This window comes from Telopea speciosissima, chromosome 2 (assembly GCF_018873765.1).
Source record: "Telopea speciosissima isolate NSW1024214 ecotype Mountain lineage chromosome 2, Tspe_v1, whole genome shotgun sequence".
Taxonomy (NCBI): Eukaryota; Viridiplantae; Streptophyta; class Magnoliopsida; order Proteales; family Proteaceae; genus Telopea; species Telopea speciosissima.
This window is the reverse complement of record NC_057917.1, coordinates 79,192,427-79,210,050: the sequence shown is the minus strand read 5'-3', so window position 1 is coordinate 79,210,050 and position 17,624 is coordinate 79,192,427. Positions and strand designations below refer to the sequence as shown.

The following is a 17,624-nucleotide window of genomic DNA, read 5'->3' as shown; positions in this document are numbered from 1 at the left end:
CCCCCCCCCCCAAAAAAAAATCCTCAGTGAATATTCAATTCATTGAAGCATATCACATTCTTAATGTTAAGCAAGAAAAATGAACAACTTACCATCCATAGCCTTGCAGGAAATTTCAGCCTAAAATGAAACATCATTTCTCTTTCATATATAGTAAAATTAAGTAGAATTCAAGGAATTAAGCAATTTTCAAGAGAACGATACGTTCTCATTTATTGCATGCTTTGCCATCATTCCAGCATTCCGACTTTAACAATGCAGAGCACAAACTACATAAGAAGTTACCTAGTACCACAAAAATTAGTCACAGTGACCACATAGAACCGATTTAGAGCGGTATATTTTACAAATAAACTATGATCTGCACCATCCTGTCCTGAATTCCCAAACCAATAGTAACTAAAGTAAAATTCAATCAAGGTTTTATATTACTTAGCAAGGCAATGTATGGGACATAGAAAGTCCTGGAATCAAATGAATTTCATTCTTCCTTGGATAACCACCTCCCTTGGGTGGGGGAAAAGTCCCTCTGCCATACTGATTTTTCCCACCCACCGCCTTGGGAAGAAAGTTAGGGCCAAGGGTGACTGTCTGTCTACAAACCTTTTTCATTTCAGTGCTCAACTTTTGAATCTTCAGTAGGGGCCTTTAGTATTTTGATTAGAGTAGGGGTCACGAGAGAGCAGAGCGTACTGCCCTGCCTTGGAAAGGCTCCAATTGCGTTCATGGCAGAGGTAGGTTGTCTCGCTCGCCGCATAATTGGGCTTTTCACAAAAGTCAAATTATGCCTCTTCAGTAGTCCAACTAAGGAGCGGTCTATTGCTTCATTTCTCTGTGTGTGGTGCATTTCAATTAGATAGTTGTATCGGTTAACTTTGTAAACTAAAAACATAATGCAACTGATGAAGTTCAAGGCTTTTATGGGATTGCTTATTTTGAGTTGCTTATAGATTATTGTTTTTTAGATAAGAGAGAAAAAAAAAATTAGAGGAATAACGAATGTTACACAGATGGTTAAGGCTCGAGAGAAATAATACAAGAAATAATACAACATATTACAAATGTTACAGATGGTTAAGCTGCCAAATAATACATGAATCTCTTTGACACATGAATTTGTTATGATTTACTCTTCTGTTACATAAAAATTGAAAAAAACAACATATTACAAATGTTACACAGATGGTTAAGGGTCAAGAGAAATGAATATTCAGATCCTGTATCTGACTGTTACATAAAAATGAGACAACAGTATATTAATTTACAGATATCAGATCGAAGATTAAGATCTTCCCATTGGGGAGGCTCTTGGACAGTTGGGATATTATGACTCCATCATTATGAACTATCAATTCAAGAGCCTTGATTTGTGGGCATATACATACCAATTTATAGATGGAGTAAGGCCTCAGTTTCTGAGCAGGATGTTGGCCCATGTGCTATATCTTACCAGTAAATCACAATTACTTCGAAAATGGTCTAAAGTCCTTATGGCCTTCGAGACAATCTGATGGAGTAAAAATAGACATTCAGACTTCAAAGCGAGGCACATCTAACCTGATCACATGAACCAAATGTTTGTGGGTGCTGCGGAAGGTAAGGTTGCGGAACATAACCCTCTCTTCTCAGCTCTAGAAGGAGCATCTTCAACAGTAGATAAATCTCAGTTGCCTGTGGATGACTGCTGTCTGCAGCCACAAACATATGTGTGACACTGTTGACTTCAATCCAGCTGCAACCTGGTAACTTTTGCACCCCCCTTTCCTTCATCAAGCTTCGAACTTTAAGAACACTCTCCCATTGACCAGCATCAGCATGGACATTTGATAATAATACATAATATCCAGAATTTTGTGGGTCCAACTCAAAAAGATGTTTTGAAGCCACTTCAGCTAGTTCAACATTCCCATGGACCCGACAAGATCCAAGCAAAGCTCCCCAAATACCCGCATCTGGATTGAAAGGCATGTTGTTTATGATGCTAAATGCTTCTTCTAAACGGCCAGCACGCCCAAACATATCAACCATGCATGCATAATGTTCCATCCGAGCCATGATTCCATACCTCTCACTCATATAGTGGAAGTAGCGGAAGCCTTCATCAACCTGGCCAGCATGGCCACAAGCAGACATTATGGCAAGAAAAGTGATATGGTCTGCCTGAATTCCTTCATCCAACATTTTATGGAACAAATCAAGTGAGTCCTTGAAATGGCCATGGGTCCCATAAGCAGCAATTATGCTATTCCACGAGACTTCATTCTTCACTTGCATGGAGTCAAATACACGGCGGGCAATAATCAGGTCCCCGCATTTCGAATACATGTCGATCAGGGCACTCTCAGCAAAGAGATCAAATCCCAATGAACCTTTAACCATGAAACCATGGATCGCTTTGCCATAATGGAGTGCTGGCAAATTAGCACAAGCTGAAAGAGCAGCAGATATTGTGACGCAGTCATACTTAGCTCCTTCCAAGCCCATTTGGCGAAAAAGACTAATGGCTTCTTCTGGTTTGCCATTCTGAGAACAGCTTGTTATCATTGAGTTCCATGAAATAGAATCTTTTCCAGAGATTGAATGAAAAACTTGATAAGCAATATCTAATCTCCCACATTTAGCATACATATCAGTAAGTGCACTTCCCACAAAACATTTTCCCTCCTGACCATTCCTAAGAATGTAGCCATGCAACTCCTTCCCCAACTTCAAAGTAGCCAAACCAGCACAAGCTGGTAAAATGCTTGCCAATGTCACTGAATTGGGTTGCATTTGTGCCCCTAGCAACCATCGGAAAATCTCTAAAGCATCATCACTCATCCCATTAAGAACATAACCTGAAATCATAGCTGTGAAGATAACAACATCTACATTGTCTGTATGCCCAAAAATCTTCCGTGCCATCTCTACATCCCTGCATTTGAAGTATATATCGATAAGTGCACTCTTCAAAAATACATCTAGAAACACACCATTTCTTATGATATAACCCTGAATCTCCTTACCTTGTTTCAGACTGGCTGAGTCAGAAACTGAAGGAAGAAAACTTGAAAAAGTGATCGAGTCTGGTTTGATGCCAGAGGATAGCATACCACGGAACAGATCCCGAGCTTCAGTCATATACCCATTTTGGACATAGCCAGAAATCATTCCGTTCCAAGTTACCAGATCAGTACGAGGCATCAAATCAAACAACTTACGAGCATCAGATAAACACTGGCATTTCGAATACATCGCCACCAATGTGTTAGCCAGAGGTGAATCTAAATCTAATCCATATCTAGTGGCAAGCCCATGTAATTGAGTACCATATTCAATCATTGCCTCTGAGGCACAGATCGACAAAACACAAGCGAATGTTACTGAGTTGGGTTTTGTTTCATTGCTTCTCATTTTACAAAACACCTCAAGAGCCTTTCCATATTCTCCAATTTTTACATACCCATTAAGCATCACATTCCACAAAACACAATCCTTTTCAGGCATTCTATCAAACAAATGCCGTGCATTTTCTATAGAACCATTCTCGGCATATAACTTGATTAAAGAACTACCCACAAAGACGTCCATCTCATAACCCATTAAACGAATGGTCTCGTGAATCAGTCTACCCAATTTTAGTGCAGCTAAACTACCACAGGCCTTAATTACATAGGGGAAAGTATATTTATCAGGTGGAATTCCACAGCTTAACATCTTGAAGTAAATCAGTAAAGCGTATTTGAACAGACCCACCATGGTAAATCCTCTAATCATCCAATTCCAAGCTGATGTATACTGCCACTGGAGCTGAACAAATACGTTATTCGCATCTATAAAACTGCTGCAAAGAACATACATACCCAAAATCCTTGTTCCCATCAGACCCACATTGCTAATTCCATTCACGATGATCTGGGCATGCACTTGCTGCCCTTGTCTAAGAGCAGAACCATTTGAACAAGACTGCAAAATCGATACCAACCTGCCTGCTAAAACCTCATCAAAATCTGGGATGAACCCATCAAAATCAATGGAACTATGAGCCGATGTTAAGATACTTCTGCTCTTTACATGAACTGACTTGAATCCAGATGCAGTGAAGCACCAAAAACGTCTATATATTGGGAAGAGGTGTTTCTGGGTCATGTTGAACATACACTGATACACAGAAACTATGGACACCCAAGTTCAATATTTCTGGAAGGCTATAAAATCTGAAGCTCAGCCCTTCCATCTGCCAAGCCAATCACTGTTAATATTTCTAGGCCCGAGGTAGGGCCGGGCTAGCCCGGCTCAACCCTGGCCCGATATTTATAAATATATATCATATAAGGGGTTGTTCTCTGTGTCGCAGCACAGGCTGCGCTGCGCCAGGCACATGGGCCTGCCACTTAGGGGATAGGGTGGTCATTGCACCCGACCTCATGTGTCTGGGCACAGCCTGCGCTGCGGCACAGAGAACATTCTCCCATCATATAATCATACACAATAAAAATCATGATGTATGTATAATTGTACATGTGGACAAAAAAACATGACTTGCTCAGGCTTCCATAGCCCTGAAACGACAAAATTTGGGGCTGTGTCGATCAATCAATATCGGTCCTATACCAAAATGGATCGGTAAATTGGCCCGAACCCTAGATTTTAAGTGAAAAACAGGTTTTTGGAAGCAATATCGACCTGATAAAGCTGATATGTAATGGTATAAATATTGGTGACGATTGATACCAGTGTCGATACCGTGAAATAAATCCTTGGTTGTTAGGATCAATCAAGGTCAACCCAGCCCAGCCAAGTCCAATCAAGGTTAATTAGGGCCAAGTTGGATTAGGTTCGACCTGATACGACTGAACCTGAGCTGCAATATCCATGTCCGATCTTGAGCTAAGCCTGGGTTCAACTAAAAGGAGCCAAGGGTTGGCCTGGAGTTGGGGAAAAGTGAACAGTACTTCTTCGATCAAGCTTCACCAAATATATAGGAAAAAAAGAGCGCACCATATACAATCAGAAAATGCCATGTGTCAGGTTATTACTTTTGAAATGGTAATAATTCCGTCACTAAAAGACCATATAATCAGAATAATGCCATGTGTCATTTTAATATTTAGGCGAAGGCAATAATTCCGTCACTAAAAAACCATATCTAATTATCAGAAATTGACGCGTATTTTTCTTGCAACGATTAAAAAAAAAGAACAGACAGCCCCTTGAAATGACCGCCCTGTCTTTCTACAAAATAAAATTTCCCCAGTCGATGCCTGGAGTGTCCCTTCATTGGCCTCGCGCTAGTGTTAGGGCCACACGATTGAGCAGCATTCTTTTTCTCGAATACATATTAATCCGACATATATTGCTATACAAATCTTCAATACGATACAAGCCAAAATGGGTAAGGGGAAGAAAAAATATATTTTTGTATCAGACCATTTCGACCTGTATCAGTCAAGAAGACTGATATAGCAGAGATAATTTGACATTGAATAACAACAGTAGCAGCAGCCACCCCCACTAGAAGCAACAGCTTATCCCAGCAACAACAGCCACCGCCACATCAGCAACAGTAGTAGTAGAAAAAGGTCGAGATGAAGAAGGAATACATTTGACGGCGGCGGCGATGGCCAGGGCGACATCAAGTCGGAGAAGCCCTCACCCCAACCGCATGTTACTCCCCCTTTCCTCTAATATTTATGTAAAGTTTCGGAAATGGATTTCCTCCAGCCGTGGTGGGAGCTGGAGGCCTAGAGGGTCCAGCCTGCTAAACGACGGTAAAAACAGGGGTGGGCTGGTCATTTCACAGGTGGGGGCCAGGTGTCATTTCACAGGTGGGTCCCATCTGGGCCCACCTGTGAAATGACCAACCCACCCTTGTTTTTGGGATGGTTTCTGAGCGCTGGACCCTCCAGCTCCCGCCACGATTGGAGTGAGCTGGAGGAGAACCAAATCCGTAAAGTTTCTTGTGGTCGGTCCACCCATAAAAGCTTACATGCATTGACCACTTAATAGACCACATGGAATGATGATCTGGTGAAATGACCATCCCATCCTCTAAATGGCCAAAATGACCATCACATTCCACCCCATGTGTCTGGACGCAACCTACATTTCTGGGTAGAGAACATCACCCTTAAAAATATATCAGATCAAAATCAACGGAATCAGCGGATTTGAATCGAATCAACAAATTCAATTCCACCAACCCAACCCCCCTTCTCATTCAAAGAAACATATTTAGAATCGGCCATGAATGCACCACAGAACTCCCTCTTTTTTTGTCATTTTCTCCTTTTAGCTACTATAAGGGCAGAAAATCAATGAAACTCACCTATTGTCGACTTCTAGTTAGAATTACAAGACTTTCGAATAAAAAAACCCTAAAAATCAAATATGGAAATCTGTGCTTCTTTTACTCGATTCCATTTTCTAGAGTTTCGACCAATTTCGATCCAATCTGAATCAGAATTGATAAAGGCCGATCCCATCTCTGTTTCGGAGTTTTTAAAGCGTAGAAATATAAATAGAAAGAACCAAAACGTTACTTGTAATTACAAGAGATATTGAGATTCTACAAAATTGAATAACAAATTTGATCCCCCTCTCCAAAGTGCAGGTTCTTTTGTTTCTTTTTCCTTATTTTGTTTTTCCTTTTCTTTTCTTCTTTTTCATCATGGGTATGCATCAACTATTCATGTGGCCCTTCTCTCCTCATTCCCATATTTTGCAATGAAGATCTCTGGGATCAAACTTGGCACCTTCTCCCTCGCACCCCACTGTTAAATGTGCATGATGTCTTCCCTCGATATCTGCATCTCCCCTCTGTTTCCTTTATTATTGTTGCTCCTCCGGTTGCCATCTGGTTGGCCTCGCTGAGATTGCTCATAGAAATTTGAATTTCAGCTTATACATCCAAAGATCATAGAAAGAGGGGGGGGGGGGGAAGGAAGAGAGAAACATACAAAACTTAAGATATATCAAATTAAGTGGTGTTTCACTTTTTTGAGATCCAAACAATACAAATCGCAGAGAGTCCACATCGTTCAAAACATGCTCACTGCAGTAGCTCAAACCCTACCAATAATATTCTATAATTGATTTGTCGAAAAATCAAATACCCAGCTTATCAAAATAATAGGGCAATTATTTTTGGCCTCTATGTAAAGAACTACATCCCTATTCCAATCATTCAGAGAGGTCTATGATCAGATAATTATGCATCGAGTCAGCGTATTCAAAGATCACACATGTCAAATGATATAGTTTTCTTAATGTAAAAGAAATCAAATCCCACTTATTCCAAATACAGTAGTAGCATAAAAGTTATATTGAGTAAACAGGAGGAAATTATCCAACATCTATACACATACGTTAAGCTATGGAAATTTCATTACCTTTCTCAAGACAAATGCCAAATACAAGTAAACAACTTCCCACTCATCCTCTGATAGTGTGCCTGCACATAAGCACATTACAGAGCATGACTAACAAGGTAAAGGAAAAACACCCTATAATTGATATAACTGAAGTATTTATTACTGTTTCCAGAGTACCAAAACAACAAAGTTGAGGGGCTTCATAAAACTTGAACTAGATAAAGAAAATAAAATGTTCCAACCTCCATCAGCACTATCAGGAACACAAGTCTGAAGCAAAAAGTGGTTTGCTTTATGAAAAGCGAAGCACGAGAAAGAAAGAGATGCAGAAGAAAAGAGAGCAAATAGACTCACTTAGGTCCTGGTTTCCATCGCCCAAGGCACCAAGCCTCCGCATAAGGTCAGCAAATTCCGGTTTCTTCAAATACTCATCCACAAATTCATGGGAGTTCTTCACGAAAACAAGCTCCAGATCATACTGTAAAGCCCAAATATGGTTGTCAATTAGGCAGTCTGGAGGGCAATTAAATCAACAAATTCAGGCTCATTTTATACCAAAAACATCCCCAAATCCATCCAAACTTTGTTTTCTGTGAACATGTGATGTAGACAAGCATTACCACAAGTACTACAGCCGTAGGCTTAAGAAGAACCAGGCCCATACTTACACTCATGCCTATGGTTCTTCAACTGGACCTTTAGGTTCAGGCCAGACCAAGCCCATGGTGTGTTAATGGTTCTCTAAAAACCAGAATCATTGGGGTGTTAAGTAGTTTCTAATATAAGTATTTAGTACATACTACTTGGATATTATTACATATTTCTTTTTATTTCAGTTTCTTATTGTACAAGGCATCCACTACATGTGTGGCCATGCCTCTTTTCTCACTTTCTATTTTCTAATTTTCTTTCTAGATGTTGCTACAACCATCTGTATATTGTGAGGGTCTTAGTGCCTATACGCACAATTTATGAATGAAGATTGATTTGGCTTTGTGCCCTAGCTTGCTGTAAGAAACACTGGTTGGTTAGACTCCATCGTGGTTAGTGAGAGACTGATCAAGGCCATAGGTGAGAGGCCTTGGTCATATTCCCCTTATCCCTCCCTTCTTCAGTGCTTTTGTTTCTATTTTGTTATTGCTACAATCTCTGTTCTGTGAGGCATTGATAATTGCTGAATCAGTGCTGTTGTTTGCTGTTCAAAGAGTTGAAGTGTTTAATCTTATCAAACCAGTACCAAGAGCAAAGACTGTGGCATAAACTTTAGCCGGCAGCACCTGTTCTGTTGGAGCTATTGCAGCAAATCTAAGACCCCATTAACTCTCATTCTGGCCGACAGAATCAGCTAGTATTTGGAGAGTGTAGTCCCAACATTGGGACCTTCCTTCGATATCAGTTTCAACCACATCCAGTGGCTGGATTTCATTCTAGTTTGTGAGTGGTCATTTCTCTCTTAGTTTCTAATTTCAGGCCTAGGGTGTTATCACCACATCTTGCCATCAGATCATTGGGATCTTTTGAAGTATTAGACCACCTTGGAAGCCCTCCCTTCAACCTGAGTTGTGGTGTCATCCACTGGTCCTATCGGCTTGGGTTGTTTGTAAGCCTTAATTTTTAGTAACCACTTCCTATTCTCTGATTTGGCTCACAACTCTTGACTCAGCCATTAGATGATGGCGGTATATAGTGAGTTATCTCCTTTGCCTAAGACCTACATCTGATCCTATACATTGGAAAAGAACAAAAAGCAACCTACTCTGATAGGTAAGGGCTATGGTTCATACAAATGTACTACTGGAATCCCTTGGGGTGATGAGAGAGAGAGAGAGAATCAAAACAAAATTCAAACCTCCTCTGCCAACGATTTGAAGACATGGAAAGGAACAATCCATTCCGGACAATCAACTGCATCCTGCAAAAAATTTCGAATGATCTCAAAAACAAAAAATGACACAGCAAACAACCGACAGCCAAAGTTGAAAGGATAAAACAGAAAAAGAAAAAAAAGAGAGTTAAACATGTGATAATTTAAAGACAGTACCACAAACAAAGAAACTCCAGAATACTGCCCACAATATGGAAAAATTTTCTGGTTTTCAAATTCAAAAGGCTCAACCATCAAAGCAGGCTTAAGTTAGAGAGTTAGGTCACTATCATCATTTCGAAAAACAAGTTTTTTAGCAAACATTTTATTGATGAAATTCATGTCCGCAACAAACCCAAGATTAGCAGCAGTTTGGAGAAAAGTTACTCAATAAGATAGATCGTACCTCTAAATGGAATTTGTACTTGATACCGAAAGGGCTAGAAGATTTAAATTTCTGAGCCACACAAAAATACAAATTAGCAAGGAACCTAAATAAGCACACATATTCATTTTACCATATCATGACAAACTAAAAAATAAAAGAGAGCTCACCTTTTGAGCGTATTCATCATCAAAATGAATCCAATATACACTGTTCCCAAATGCAAGCCCTTCCACTGCATAATCAAGATGGAAAAAACATTGGCTGTTAAAAATGATAAAAATAGTCCGTCATCCCAAACATCCCAAACAGTCAACTTTAGGTAAAATAGCAAATATTGAAAACAAATCACATGACGAGCATGAAACCAAAAGACAGAACAAGAACTTCTAACTTCTGAAAGGATACAAACAGTTCACTAATACTAGAACAATTCAGGAAACAATTAAAGCTTGATCAGATCTGACCAACCTTTTACAAGGATTTGATCCTCTAGTAATTCAGTAGTAACTTACATATCTCTTCGCTAGTAACTTCACTAACATCTAAAGTCATTTACTAGAAGTATTTAAAAAAAAAATTACAGCAATGATTAAGTTCATCAATACGAGTAATCATGGATAACATCAATTGCTTTTATTTACTTTCTTTCGATTAGTGAACAAGGCTTTCTTGATCTACTATGTTGACTACAAAGATAACCCCATTTCCCAGAATACCACCAGACTTTGATGTTCTACCACAGTACAATATATCAAGCAAAACATTTTCCTATAAGGCCTCCCTATGATATTGAATTTCTTCTGAAATAAATGTAAAGAAAAAAACTATTTTAAACCAGTTAAAAAAGAAACATACAGAAGTATAGAACCAAAAAGTTTATCTGGACCAGAAAGCCAGTACTACACAAAATGTCACTGAGTGGCCAAAATTAGAGAAACAAAATATAGACCAATTTCTCATGTTGTCAATAAACAAAGAACACTTCTCTCAACCATGTCAATGAAAAAAAAAAAAAAACCACCCTAGTAGGGAAGTGCTACATCCCAAATCAGAATACCTTCCCTAAGCTTTTTGATGATAACATTTGCATCTGGCATTGTTCCAATGAAGATGCCACCTGGACGCAGTAATGCTGATACATTGGCCAATGCTCGCCGTGCACGTGCCTCTGTAGACCACGAGTAGTGCATGGCAAACTGCAAAAATTTCATATTGTTTGATGCTTTAATTATTTAATAACAATATATCCACACAAAAAATTTAAAGAAACTCCGGAGAACCATGTTGGCACATTGCATAGTGCACTAATAAACAACATGGCACCAAGATGACTTAATCAAGTTGGTTTTTAAAGGGATCAAATATTATGAAATTACTACATAATTTCCACTTCAATCTTAATAATTGGGCTTTGTACTGTGAAACTTGAATGGTTCCAAATGGGGTTGTCGAGGCCAACTAAGAAAGTGAGCTTAAGGAGGACTAAGCTGAATTGAGCCGAAGACTAGTGAACCGTTTCTTAATGAGAATGAGCCCCACTCAAGTCCCTTAAGCTCAATCCAAGCCAAACCGGCAAAACTCAATCCAGCACAGTTACAACCACAGTTTTATCTATTTAGGAAGCATATACTGTTGTAGCCCAGCCCAGTCTTTCGTGGGCCTACATGATCAACCTTGAAATACCAATAAAGGAAGTCAACAAGGACCAGGCCAATAGCCTCACACATTGGGCGGAAAAATAAGATTACTCATGAGACAACAAGGTCTTCTAACTGAAATCATGTCTTTCTTAATTTGCACTTACTAATGAGTCTTCATGGGTTTAGGAAAGTTGATTAATAATAGCTTCATTGTATTTCCAACAGTCATGATCAGAAATTTAAGTAAAGATGTCTAAATTCAGGAGTTAGAATAATGCAAGCCTTGAAATCCTAATCATAATCTAGGGTTAATTAGCTGCTAACAGGCCCAAGTTTAAAGGTGCTCAATTGAATTAATGGAATGAATTTGGGAAAAGAAAAGGTAAGCCCTGTAATACTAGACCAGAGCAATTAAAAGAGAGCAGAATTAAGAAAAAAAACTGAATATCAAGATAACAGGCTATTGGTATAAGAAAGAAACATAACTGAAAGAGAACAACAGAAAATAACTAATGGCAGAAACTGACAGATTAACATTCAGGAATCAGACATGTAACATTAAAAGAAACCTGTGAAGACAGATCTGAATTAACAAAATAACAGATTATAGAAAACAGAGAGCAGTTCACAGACCTGATTACTTGTGGATTTAAATTACTGGTTGTAGCAGAAACAGTAAAACTATGAATGATATCTACTGCTGGTTCAGTACCTGTGAAGGCCAAGAAGAGAAGGAGAAACGGAGTATCAAAGGGAGGAAGAAAGAGAGAAATAAGGAGAGACAATAGGAGAGACTGAGTTGCGCAAGGGAGGGGAAGAGATTGGATCGAAGGGAAGAGACAGAAGAAACAGAGGAAAGAAAAAGGATAGAGATCGATGGGAAGGGGAGAGAGGAAGAGGTTTCCACTCACACAAACTCTTTCAAAAATAATTTGATTCCATTGAATTAATCGATGGAGATTACATGGATATAAATACGAGTGTCTTTAAACATGAAAAGACAAAGTGATCAAGAACAGAAACAGAATAAACTAAAACTCTTACTTTCCAAATGAAAAAAAGTCCTAACATTAGAAACTACTAACTCTAAGATTGACCAGCGACCCAGCTAACAGCAACAAAATTTAGAAGATAAAAAAAATTAAAAGAATACCCCTGACAATTAACTAAAAGACTCCATTCGACTAACCGACACTTTGGACCTTCGTATGGGCCTAATATTGAGCCCATCACCTTGGGATTTTGGCTGGATTCTCAGTCTTTGTTTTCCAAAGTCTCATATTTGTACAGCCACTCTAATGCCACTACATCATAGAAAGTTCTCGAGTCAAAGACTCAAAGCAGGAGGAAAAGAATCCCTTCTTCTCTCTACAAATAAGTTATGGACGATGGTCCTACTAGTCAAGTTTCATAGAGAATTATATGTTTAGAGATATTGTTCAATTGAACTATCCTTAAGTTTATTTAGCACGCCATTTCTTTGGGGTGGAGGGGGGGAGCGGGGAGAGAATATAAGAGGTGCTCTTATAGCTTCTTGAGTTGAATCTTCAGTTCTTGAAGAATATCTTTAAGCGATAATAGCCATAAAGCCTAAAGATCACTAAGACACAACCAAGAAAGTGGTCATTGGATCTATGCTGAAGTTTTAATTCTAATCATTAGGCCTAAAGAAGTCCTATTGTATAGATGATTCAGCAATCTATCACCCAGCTACCTCCTTTCTTTGGAACTTCAGCAGAGGATCCGCCTTTTATGAGATTTTGTCTGAAAGCGTTCTTATTTATCCTGATCTCCACATCAATCTTCTCATCCATGGACCACTTCTCAATTTCAGGCATTAAAAAGGGAAAAAGGAAAAAAACTCTAATTGAGTAGCTATCTCTAGGATCCTATACTCACTCAGATTGACCCCAATAAATCCTTAAGTCTTTCCTGATCACAGCTTTAAACTCTATTCTTACATTTGTTTTCTTTCATTATGTGTATCCCAGGAATAGACTCCGATGGTTATCTGGTAGCAACCAGAAGTGACAAACGTATTCCACTAAGCATCCAGTTGTTCAGAGAATTGCAATTGTGAACTTTCCCCACTAAATTTCAAAGAATAGACCCTATGCATTTCATAGTTTTCAGCACCAACGTTCAAATGAGTACTATGGTTTACCGTCCAAATTGATGAACTTGATGTTTTAAATCATCAAAGCAAGAGATAAAAGGAAAACACAAGAAAACGGAGAGGTAGAGATGATTAGATTCTCAATAATTCAATCACCACCAAAAGTTTACCCTCCCCCCCCCCCCCAGAAGAATAATGTGTTAGTCCTCATCAAGAAATGAAAAACATAAACAATAAGATCAAAACCAAGACAGAAAGACCACTAAACAAAACACTTGCAACTTTAAATAAATCAAATTTTCCATTCACCTGACAGCTACATAAATCAAATGGTGCATCATCTTCCAGAACTTTATCCAAGCGTACCTGAAATTCATCAGCACCAGGTGGATCTGGAAATTACCTTACTGGTATATCATAATGATGTATATATAATACTAACTATAAAGTAAAAAAGATTTTAGCATGATCAGACAGCTTAAAGGCAATTCTAACCTAATCATTCCAAAGCCATTATGTACAATAAGACAGTATCTAGTATCTGCAAATGTGAAAGAAACTTTGTTGGTACTCATTTAAATCAAGCTATCTAGTATCTGCAAATTTGAAAGAAATTTTGTTGGTACTCATTTAATCAAGCTATGCAAACATAAAATAGGTTGACAAGTAAAAAACATATGCACTCTCCATGAAATGCCGTTGTAAAACCTTAAGGAGAAGAAAACACTAAACTAGGGATCAGAGGTTATGAGGAAACATTATGGTCCAATTGCAACTATCAGATAAGATGATTTGAAACTATAAGACGCAACGGCGATAGATAATAGCAGTTACCTCGAAACAATCTCCACAGATAAGCCGTGCAGGGAAGGTAAACTTCTTGCGTCGTTGGTGGTGATCTGCATCACCATTATATCGTGTGCGACAGTCTTCTATCTGTTCATACAATTGTTTTAAGACAAAGAGCAGGTCAGTGAGAACAGAAAAAATCTACCAGCATAATTTGTAAAGTATAATGGTGATAAAAGACTTGACATCGCAACATATCATGTATTTGAAGGGAACCAATAATAAGGTTTTAATGACTCAGCTAAACTGCCTGACTGGGGAATAATAATATGCATATTAAAGGAACTAAACAAAATAACTTTTATTTTATCAGTGAAACACTGAAACTGGCAATGATCCTTTAAACCGATTGAATGTAAAAGGTTATTTTGGAAGTTCAGGAAGGGGTGCAAACAGAGAAGGAAAAAAATTATAAATTAAATTATTGTGTCCCAATTATAGTAAAATAGCATCCATCTGTTTAACTATGCTGTAGAAGAGATAAAGGAATTGTGGAAGGGGTTTCAAATTTTTGGAATTGAAGGGCAGGAAACAGGGCAGGCGGGTGGCCCTCTTTACTAGTGGTGATGATCTTAATTTCACAGAAAGCATCAACTGATGCAATGGATTTACAAGTGACAATAATGGGTTAGCTTTAATAATTAAAATGGCTGCTTGGCTCCATCTGCCATTCTGCCGTCATATTTCAGACTGACAATGATGGGTACTCCCTCAATGTACTTGGTCAACATCTAACAGAGATTGCTGTCACAAGTTGCTGAGTCTTTTGCAAACTTTCTCAAGCCCTCGGGGCTTAAAAGAGTTTCAGATTCTACAAGCAAGTACAGAGGATTTTTTTTCTGCATAGCTAGTACAGAGAAGGAATATTAACCAATTGAGTTATTCCGTTACTTTATTTGGGACTCAACCGTGAAACCCTATAGTTGCTGACAAGTCTTCAGGTCAAGAACATTTTTTACTTGATATTGAACATATTGTGAAAAACAATATAGTCACAAGTGAATTAAAGTGAATACAGAAAATTAAATCAGAGAATTCCAAAAACAAATATACGAAATACTAATAACAAATGCTTAAAACAGACAAGTTATCCTAATTGCCATATTGGTGTCTGGTGAACATCTAGGAAGAAAGACACTCAACCAAATAAAAGAGAAGCATTTTAGCACTTTACCGAGCCTTCGGCTATATCAATGCCAACATAATATCCAGCTTTCGCCTTGTCCCATTTGATCAAATCACCACCCTGAGTGAAAATATAAACAACAGATAATGAAAATTGATAGGTTCAGAAAGGGCAAAAATGGCCACAACTATTGCTTCAAAGTTCTAAAAAGCCCAACATGCCAAACATACTCCCAGCAGATAACAGTCAAGCATTCATGACAGCCAAAGAAATGGAAAATCAAGAGTGAAGAAACCAAATTTTTACCTTGCCACAAGCAAGATCTAGAACAGAATCTCCTCGGCGAGCATACAGCTGAATGAGAACACTTTTAATCTGTTTTAATAATAATTGAAATAAAAGAGAAATCAAATCAAAAATATGTTTCTTTATGATGCAGATTGGTGGTAGGGATTTTCTAATCTAAAGCCTAAACCAGGAAGAATGTGATGAAAGATTGAACTTTTCCTTCACTTAATTCAGTGAAATCAAAAGGGAAAACCGGAAAGAAAAGAAGTAATAAGAGGAGGCAGTTATGGATGAGAAGAGCAAAGCAACGCTACCCAATTGTTTAATTTCTTCAAATGAATGATAGGACTTGCTTCTCGATCCTCTAGAGTTTGATTTGTCCTTGCACTGTAATGGTCGGCCACCTTCCGTGCAAGTTTCTTTGTGCTTTCATCCTCCTCTGAAAAATGGGTGTAAATAACATTATCATGGATGATAAAATAATTAAACCCTTGAGTCTGTAAGATCAAAAACACATAACGAACTGATAAACCTAAACCAGGGGGATCAATTAACAACACAAACTTCCAGGAACTAAATGAAAGCGAGAAAGAAAGAAAAAAAGGATCTTGCCGAAACTTACCATGAGTATCGAATCTGCGCTTTGATTGAGGTGGACCAACAGAGGTCGAAGCAGATGCTTCATACCCACGCTTCATCCTTAATGAAGAAAACACACCCGAGAAAGGTCCGATTCTCCTTTTAGGTTATCTGTAGTGCTCGAATAATTAGAACCAGGGACATAGGTTATATAGTTAGGTTAAATATAAGTCTACCTATGGTTCACCAAAAACAGAGAGTCTTACAAGAGCAAAATCTAATGGTTTCTAAGGCTTATTCAATGTGGGAAGAACTTTGCTTTTAATTGCAGCTGAGATTGTGGCTCATGTATGAAAATCTCAAAAAACTGTGTGTTACAATTACTGATGCTTAAGAAAATTGTTCTTTCCCTTCTTCATATTGGTATAGGAATTTAGACCACTCTATGTGTCTCTCTCTCTCTCGCTCACTCTCACACACACACCACTGCATTAATTACTATTCAGGAACACAGTTAAAAATTGCTGTTTCCGCCCTCTGGCCTCTGGTCTAGCTTCGTTGTGATGAAGCATTCATTACCTGATCATATGAAATCTTTTCAATTGAATTCGTTGCAACTAGCAGCTAATGTTTTGATCAGTTTACTGATTTTCAGGGTTGCTGTTTATGGTATGATTCACAAGCCGAAACGCGGATCATTTTAAACCAATTGTAGTGTTTTAGGGCTGAAATTCTATGATTTTTTTTATTTTTATTTTTTAATTGTGTGCGCCATATGCTGGACACAAAAGAGGATGAAATGACCGGCCCACTCCCATGAAAGGTGGTACTGGTTACTGACTGCCTTGTTGATGCAGCCGCACATGCTCTCATTGGTCCCAAGCGTAAAGGCTATGCTCTCCGAGTTAGGTTCATGTTCACGCACGTGAACATACGAAATGGCTGAGAGTCATTCAGATGGAATCCACCCTATGAGACCCACGTGGAGTGGATTCCATCTGAACGGTTGTTCTCATCGTTTACATGCATGAACGTGAACCCAACTCATGCTCCCCTATTTGCCTTTATTGTTTATGAAGGAATCTACAAGTTGTTGGTGTGTATTGGCATATCTCATGTCAAGCCAATAGACATACGAGAAGCATTCCTCATGATTCATTTTCATGGCTCATATAGTCAAGAGGAATGATAGTGTCATGAAGAGAAGACAAATAAAAATTGGTGTAACCATGAGGATTATACAGAACATTCATAAAATACAATCATAGAAAAGACAAAACATCATTTCATTGCTTATTCATGGTTGATGTAAGACTAAAATCTCAATTATCAAAAATACCGTTATTATGCAAATGATGTTTTACTATTGTATTTTGATTGGGCAAAACTCACAGGTGATCTCCGAGCAGCCTGGCTAGCCGG

The 17,624-nt window shown here is 38.5% G+C and overlaps 2 protein-coding genes and 1 long non-coding RNA gene across 3 annotated transcripts; 1 reads left to right on the top strand and 2 right to left on the bottom strand.

The window, feature by feature from the left end:
* Positions 1 to 1,078: 1,078 nt before the first annotated feature.
* Positions 1,079 to 4,228, bottom strand: LOC122651913 (pentatricopeptide repeat-containing protein At4g21300). The gene has a single exon (XM_043845483.1). It carries the CDS (start codon positions 4,135 to 4,137, stop codon positions 1,537 to 1,539), a length of 2,601 nt encoding a protein of 866 aa, XP_043701418.1. The 5' UTR covers positions 4,138 to 4,228; the 3' UTR covers positions 1,079 to 1,536.
* A 2,409-nt stretch (positions 4,229 to 6,637) lies between these two features.
* LOC122651914 (mRNA cap guanine-N7 methyltransferase 1-like) lies at positions 6,638 to 16,378 on the bottom strand. The gene is made up of 13 exons (XM_043845484.1): positions 16,246 to 16,378; positions 15,938 to 16,062; positions 15,642 to 15,710; positions 15,384 to 15,455; positions 14,195 to 14,296; positions 13,670 to 13,726; positions 10,662 to 10,800; positions 9,772 to 9,836; positions 9,623 to 9,673; positions 9,202 to 9,264; positions 7,707 to 7,830; positions 7,371 to 7,432; positions 6,638 to 6,848 (listed from the first exon to the last, which is right to left on the bottom strand). The coding sequence occupies exons 1-13, from the start codon at positions 16,319 to 16,321 to the stop codon at positions 6,756 to 6,758; spliced, it is 1,098 nt and encodes a 365-aa protein (XP_043701419.1). The 5' UTR covers positions 16,322 to 16,378; the 3' UTR covers positions 6,638 to 6,755.
* On the top strand, positions 6,882 to 7,287 carry LOC122651915. The gene is made up of 2 exons (XR_006331532.1): positions 6,882 to 7,038; positions 7,186 to 7,287. It is a non-coding gene; the product is annotated as an uncharacterized LOC122651915 (long non-coding RNA).
* Positions 16,379 to 17,624: the final 1,246 nt, after the last annotated feature.